Source organism: Diachasma alloeum, unplaced genomic scaffold (assembly GCF_001412515.2).
Source record: "Diachasma alloeum isolate Michigan unplaced genomic scaffold, Dall2.0 Dall_scaffold_00193, whole genome shotgun sequence".
Taxonomy (NCBI): Eukaryota; Metazoa; Arthropoda; class Insecta; order Hymenoptera; family Braconidae; genus Diachasma; species Diachasma alloeum.
The window spans coordinates 512,606-520,949 of NW_021680358.1; the positions used below are offsets into that span (position 1 = coordinate 512,606).

At 35.7% G+C, this 8,344-nt stretch overlaps 1 protein-coding gene across 1 annotated transcript; it reads left to right on the forward strand.

Moving 5' to 3' along the window:
• The first annotated feature begins 515 nt into the window (after positions 1-515).
• Positions 516-4,709, forward strand: LOC107048460 (jerky protein homolog-like). Its single transcript, XM_015271627.1, has 3 exons — positions 516-519; positions 605-1,170; positions 4,221-4,709. Exons 1-3 carry the CDS (start codon positions 516-518, stop codon positions 4,707-4,709), a joined length of 1,059 nt encoding a protein of 352 aa, XP_015127113.1.
• The last annotated feature ends 3,635 nt before the right edge of the window (positions 4,710-8,344 follow it).

Sequence of the window (8,344 nt, forward strand, 5' to 3'; positions counted from 1 at the left end):
GTTGATTAATTTCATTTATTTATTTTGTGAAATTAATTTTTTTTTTTTTCTAGATTTTAGCCGGATGAAAGTTCTAAACTGCAGATTCGAGAATGTAGAAAAAAAATCTTGAATTTACTTTTTTTTTTCTCTGTGTGATTATTCCAATTCCAAATTACAGAAGGAAATTTGAAAATATTATAGTAAATCATCCCATCAATTCAGTAATTGGGAAATAACGAATGAATTATATAGCTAATCGGAAAATCGTCGAAGTCAACAATATGAAATTACTTTCCCATTCCAGTAATTCGGTATTGTGAATATTTATTATTCAATAATCTGTAATCTGAGAAATCACATTCCCGGTTAGTCAGGTATTCTCCAATGGCATTTTATTAGATTATTTCTATCGCCGAGAGTTAGTAAAGGTCATTGAAAATTCTTTCGAATATTTCGGTAATTTGCGATTAGTGCTAATAAAAATTCATGTATTTGCCAATCGATTCAAAAGAATTATAAATTTCAAAGGAGTAATGGGTTACTGATACACAACTTGATATTTAATTGTAATCTCCAATTATTTTTCTTAGATTACGAAAGAAAAATGTAATTTAATGTTCAGGAACGCCAAATTCCCAATTTTCCCATCCCTGCCGTCAGGTTCCTAGAACATCATTAAATTCTTCTAGTGTCACTGCTGCTGCAGGATTCAAGGTTCAAAAGGAGAGACTCACTGTGATGGCTTGTTGCAATGCCTCTGGTACATTCAAACTACCTCTCATGGTAATTGGAAAATATGCCAAACCTCGTGTTCTCAAGGACTTGAAAGAACTTCCAGTAGTCTACAATAACCAAAAAAGTTCCTTGATGAGTGCCTTTTTGTTTGAAGAATGGTTCAAGAACCAATTTGTGCCTGAAGTGGAGCAATATCTACTATCCCAGGGATTACCACCAAAAGCAATCTTACTTATGGATAACTGTTCAGCGCATCCAGCTAATCTAGTTGTCAATGGCATCAGAGTCGAGTTTTTACCACCCAATACAACTGCACTGATGCAGCCCATGGACCAGGGGTGCCTCCAAAACATAAAAACTTTATATAAGATCCAAATCATTGCATTCATCATGAAACAACTTAACAGTGGAGCCAGCATTCCTCAAGCATTAAAGACTGTAACGATTCGTGAGGTAATATTTTGGCTCTCTGACGCGTGGGATAAAGTTGTTCCCTCAACGATTAGGAAAACATGGAAAAAGGTAGGGAAATCATATGTTGCAATCGTGATATTGTAGTGAAATTTATTCCATTCTTTCGGTTTATGAATCAAATTTCCAATTTTTCTCAATTACGCAATTCTTTCGATAATGAGTGACTGTAGAAGAAAATGCTAATAAATCTTATTTATAGCCCATAAAATTGTCAACAAAAAATGGCTTTTGATATTTTCTCCTACAATCACTAATTATCGTGGCAAATGTTCAAATAACACAAATTGATCATTCGGATCAATTGACTAGTGATATTTTAACATTTTGTTAAATTGTTAATTATTTCGGTAATCAGTGGCTTTTCGAGGAAATGTTAAAATTCCTTTTTTGTAGCCATTAAAATATTCAATAAAAAAAATTTCTTTATATGAATCATGTATCAAGGAATTTGAAAATAACAATAAAGTCATTAAATTAGTATGGGTACCAGCTCATCAGGGAATAGAGGGAAATGAAAAGGCCAATACTCTTGCGAAGTCGGCCACGGAGGTTCAGGCCAATACAAGTCTGGGGATTCCGTTCATTGACTTCAGAGAGAACTCAAAAAGACAATCCCACGTGAACACCCGCAACACTCTCTCGGAACAATCACTAAAGAAGGGAATAATTTTTTTTTAAATATGGGGTATTCCATGCGAACTCAACCAGGTCAAAACCCTCACCATCGCCAACATATTGTCGATTTTTCCTGTAGTTGTATATGGAAAAATATGACTTCTCAAATTTTTTCAGATTTTTTGAGGCATGCTGTGGACAGCCATGTTTTTTTGCAAATTTTATCTTCAAATGCCTATAACTTCCGTAAAAATCAACCGATTTGAGTTTTTTTTTTACAAAATGTGCGTCTTCGAACACACTTTCCATATAAAAATATGCCAATTTTTTTCAATTCGTTCTTCCATCGATTTCCTCAGAAAAACCTCAAAAAACTTCAAAAAACGAGTCGTTTTCAAAGTTGGACCCTTTTTATATTTTTCAAAAAATTTCAGTGAATATATTGGACCAAAACAAAATTTTTCACCAAAGGCCAAAGTGGGCTTCCCATTTCGTGGCCGTAATTTCCAATTTGAATAGATGAATCTGGGATCAAAAATTTTAAAAATTTCAAAATTCTTTTCGAATTGAACGCAGAAGCATTATTTGAATTTACCGCTTGAAGAATCACTGCATTATAATCGAATCTGGAACAATTCGATTATTTTTTGAAAATTCGTTAACAATAAATCTTTCCGAGTGGTGTGTCCTAATAGAGATCCCACTTTGGGCTTTAGTGAAAAATTTTATTTTGGTCCAATATATTCACTGAAATTTTTTGAAAAATATAAAAAGGGTCCAACTTTGAAAACGAGTCGTTTTTTGATATTTTTTGAGGTTTTTCTGTGGAAATCGATGGAAGAACGAATTGAAAAAAATTAGTATATTTTTATATGGAAAGTGTGTTCGGAGACGCACATTTCGTAAAAAAAAAACCCGAATCGGTTGATTTTTACGTAAGTTACAGGCATTTGAAGATAAAACTTGCAAAAAAACATAGCTGCCCACAGGATGCCTCAAAAAATCTGAAAAAATTTGAGAAGTCATATTTTTCCATATACAACCACAGGAAAAATCGACAATATGATTGGCGATGGTGAGGGTTTTGACTTGGGTGAGTTCACATGGAATACCCCATATATAACACAACTCAGAGCAAACCTTGGTACTACTACCACCTTACACTACCCCGTAATGTAATAGTATTTATCAATAGGGCTAGAGCTAACCACTATAGTCTGAAAGGCTCTCTTGCTCGAGTTAAAATAATAGAAAATGGACAGTGTGAATGTGGGCACGACTCACAAGATTTTAACCATATATTATGGCGATGTACTAGATTAGATGAAAGCAGGGGAAAACTAATTGGAGACCTTGTAAAAGCTCGAGCTGGTTCTCTACCGTTTAATACAGTGGACTCTGGTTAGAGGCATATTGGTTAGTGTCGAACTTCCCCTCAATTTTTTTGTCCCGCCGCTCGAGCGCTTCCCCCACTCTGTCCCCACGCAAGCCGGAGAGTAAACACTCCAATATTTTCTTCAAATTGCTATTGTCTTCCGATTCCAGTAAAGACGAAAAATAAAATATTCTGCATTTGACTTGTCGATGAAAAAATTTAGTCCACTTCTGGCTGTTATGGGGGGAGGATCTCGTTTTGTTGGCATAAAATTAATTCGAAATTGGATTAAATACAATAATGAAGGGAGGTAAAGAAAACGACTGTAACATTTTTGATTCACATGGTTCGTTAACTCCAGAAGAAATATCTGTTCTATGGAATGTTAGGTACAAAGCTTCTGTGATCAAATATAGTCAATGAAATTAGAAATATTGATAATAAAGAAATCGTCTGAATCTATATGAATATTGCTATTATAGTTGAAACTGTGAACTAAAGTTTATCATTAAAATAAAGTGTTGAATTGAGAGAGAAAAGAAATAGTATTTTTCATTTTATCGTTCTCAGTTTTCTCGGATGTCGGACTCGGCGTGAGCGCGTAGTGGGGGTAGGGAAATAGAGTCGAATTCTCCGAATTCGCTTCCTCTATCCCGCAAAACAGTCGACTCTAACCAGAATCCACTGTATTGAGTCATTTCTGCCTGACATTCATGTTCAAGCATTATTAATTATTTTCCAATTTCTTGTTAAAAATGAAATTAGCATTTAGGCAAAATTGAATATACATGTACATATGCTGTAAAATGATGTACTTATTCTGTATTCTTTTTTCTTTTCCTTTTAACTATTCTTTGTTGTGCTTATAACCCCATAGAGGGGTTGAGAAAGCTTAAAATAAAAAAAGGGCTCTTTACTTTTTGTTCCCAAACCACTCATTGTCGAGATGAATGAACATTTAACACAAATTGATTATTAAGAATCCATTATTTAATTCCATCATTTAATTTTTTTAGTATCTTCATTCTTTGTTTTTCAGCTGTGGCCTGAGATTATGGAGATCATGGCCTCAGTTTGTCCAACTGAAGCTGCTATCAATGTTTCATACACCGAGGAACATGAAACTTTGATCAACAATTTCTATGAACATGTTCGAAGCCACGAGGATTATACTGGAATGCAACTGGGTGAATTCAACGACTGGATTAATTCTAGTCCACTGTGGATGAGAGAAGAATGTTGGAGTCATGAGGAGATTATACAAGTTGTTCAGGAAGAAAAAAATGGGAAATCAGAAGATCACATTGAAGATGACAAGGAAAATCAACCGAGAAATGCGAATGACAGTGATTCAGCTGCCAAAGAATTGTCAGAAGCCCAGGAGAATTTGAAGAAAGTTATTGAGTTCTGTGAGAAATATCCTCATTACTCGAAGGGGCATTTACTGAGTTTATATCAAGTCAGGGATGCAATGGGAACCCAACTTTTAATGCCGAAAACTGATCCCAGTAATTCTCCTTTAAATTAATTTATTATAAAATGAAAAATTAGAATTTATCTGTGATTTTATCTCGCCATGTAAAAAATTTAATTTCTTGTCTGCCATTTGTGATACTTACTGAATTATTTCACAAGTTAGTCATTTCCGGGCGAAATGTCAAAGATGTTTTTTGTACCACTTTTTCAAAAAGAGATCTTTGAAAAACATCATTTGTAATAAGCAAGATCACTTGTCATTTTCTCCTAAAAATCCTCGTTATCAAGATAATTAATTAGTTATAAAGACTTGTGAAAACGGAACGTTTCTTCCGTTTCCTTCAAAACGACTTTGCAGAAATCTTTTCGTCATTTCCTAAAACAAATACAATAATTTAACCCGGCTGTGTAGCGCACTCGGTAGCAGCATGAGATTCACAACCTCAAGCTCCCAGGTTCGAGAAAAATTCCACACCAATTTTTCATCACAAATTTCCACATAATATTCATCTGAAAATTTAACATAATTTTCAAACCCAATATTCCACAGATTTTCCAAGTGAAAAAACCCACTCCACATTCAACATTCCCTGGATGAAGGCCCTCGGGCGATGGACGCGTTGGCAAGTTAACCCTTGCAATGAAAAACCGGTGAAATTTTTTTTTACAATAATTTATTGTAAATTTTTTGATTTATCAAAAGTGATTTAATATTATCATTTAAAAAATGATCAATGATATCAATAAACCCATTTATTACAGTTGAATTTATATTTTTTTCTGCAATTTATTCTCTATTATTTAATTCTCCTGCAACTCGTATTTGAATTTTGCTACGTCGCGCGCAGTCGGCCGAGTGGCTTTTTCCCCCACCATTGCCTTTATACGCATCTTTTTCCAGCTTAGCGCTCTCGCTCTTTCGCTGGCGAAGAAGGGTCCTTTCATAAGTGCAAATTCCGAGAACCCAAACCCCGGGAGACGTGCAGTTATGGAGGTCTCACTGTATATACATTTACAAATTGGATATCAACAGAAAATCTAATCCGATTGGAATGCCGGAAAATTCTGAATTGTTCGGACTGCGAAAGATTCGAAACAATAATCATACATTCTGTATGTTATTCGGTGGTTACAACCCGAATTCCCCCATTGTTCCCCCATTCCATGTTTATTTCCACCTGCCATTTTTGAGTGCGCACAATAATTTTCGGAACTACTACAGCATGCGAGTTGATCAACATTTCGTGCTAAAAAATTCGGTTAATATGCCGAATGCATCCCGAATGGTGCCGAATGGTGTGGTCGAGGCATACCTCGAGGTGTATATGAACATTTTGTATGTGGATTAATTATCGATGGAACATTTGGTCTGTGCACTATTATATCGTGTACAATTTTCGACCATTCAGTTTTCAGAAATCTGAGTGAGAAACCCAGACCTAGAAGCCTGCCTAATTCCATTGAGTCGTACACATTAATATTTGAAACATGTCTTGAAAATCTCTCACAGAAATAGAAGTGTGTGCATTGAGAAAAAAAATATTCCCATGAATGACATTATTTTAACATATTTTGAACTTGATGCATTCATTATCTGATTGGATAGCTACCGAATTGCTTTATGAGTCAATCAATCACGTGTAAGTCTTGGTGGTGCTTGTTTCCAAGTACAAAACTTGGCAGTGTATTCCTCTCATTAACATTATTCTACAAATCTTTGCCAATAAACAACGAACAGGAGTAGCTTACATAAATAATTGTTTTAAATCATTATCAACAGTGTGTATAATCTAATCATCATTGTGAACACAGCTCATAATATCAAATTTATTCTCAGACAAGTTTTACACAACTGCATGTCGATTTTGAAAATGTAGAAAACCCGCCTGTGCTTGTTTCCATAGTGTAAGACACCTTTTTTTAGGTAAATTAGTCGACATAAAAATTTCAAAATTGGTTAGATGTTAGGTCTCATAATACCAAAGTTTGGTCTTTCGAATGGACTAAATCGAACGATTGATTTCGGAGACATTAGCTATGTGAAACGAGTGAGTTCACTATCCCAAAAACTACTGTCATCCTGTTTTTTCAATATTTGTGTCAAACTATGAGTACCTCTGCATTCAAAGTTTTAGAGATACTGTGGTTTTTCCATTTTTTAATCTTTATTGAGAACTTCTCGCACGCTCTTATAATATACGACAAAAAGTTGGAGTAAAATCCTAAAATTTTGGCTACTAATTAGTATTATCATGTTATATTTCGGTGGGAAATTTGGCCTCCTTGTTTAAACACATAGTAAGCCCAAAACTTAATTTCATTTGATCATACTCATCTTACACGGCGAGAAATATTCAATAAAAATTACGTATCTTTTCCGTAATTCCGAAGCGAAATATGGTTGTAGGAAATTTTACGGAACCGTCACGTAATTTTTACCTAAAATCACGGAATTTTTCCGTTCCGTTTTTAGCGTTCCGTAATTTTTATCTGAATCGCCGGTGAAAAAGTACGGTACCGTCACTTAAATTTTCCGTTTCGATTCCGTAATCGGTGAGCGATCTGTGAGTTCCGTAATTTTTACTGAATGTTTCTCTCCGTGTACTTGGAATGAATCGAATCGATACTTGAAGCACGTTGCGATCTATTTGATTGATTCAATTTTCCTAGACAATCCATTTCTGGCTTTGCATCTGAATCTCAGATGTCCATAAGGCACAAATGAACATACCTAAATTTGTCAAATTATAAGAATCCTCTATATTTTCTTTTGTTGTATCCTTTCCCTTTATGCTACTCAATCGTGCAGGGCATGCGAGATAACGCATACATTTACCGATAATCGACGGATGTCTCACACCAACGTCGATGAGAGAAAAAAACAAACAAAAAACGGTTAGAAAAAATAGCGCGAGTGGCGGTTGGCTGTTTTGCCTAACAATAGAATCCTGGGTGGATGTTCGTCATCGGGCATGGGAATCGAAAGACGAGAAGACAAAGTCAATGTAGAAGAGTGAGAGAGATCCTGATTTTTTATGCATTAAATAGGACACAGGGCGTTTGGTTATGTAAAAATGAAAGGGATGCTACAACGCAAGAGAACGCAAGGATCACGTTCGACATGACTGAGTGGGGATGAAAATCACCGGAGAGAAAACACAAAATGATGCGTTTGTAAGAAGTAGATGAGAGAAAAAAGGTTTTTTTGTTCACAGATATATAAAGATTCACCCGTGGAATGAATTTGAGGAACACACTACCTATCTATCTCCGGGGTGTGATCTACCCCCACCCAATTTTATTTGTATGGAGTAGCTAGGGGTCACAATGGTTTGCATACACTTTCCCATGGAGGATGACACCGGCTGGGCTTGCTACCTGGACCTTTAAATGCGCCTGAGACCGTGGTAAAAAAAAATATAAGGAAGTGAAGAAGGGACATAACATATGGAGATCTATGCAAAATCGTTTTACCTGAGGCTGTTTGGGAGGAGGGGAATATGTCGGGTCCAACATTACTTCCTACGACGGTCGCGGCACACCCCCCTCCCTCTCTCGCCCCTTACCGCCTTCCCCATCAACCCTTTATTATTCCAGATCTAAAGCAAAGGGTTATGCTGGGACTTTTAGGATCCTGGGGGCCATCGCTTAACCCTTAAAAAATTTTATTAAATATATGCAACGACC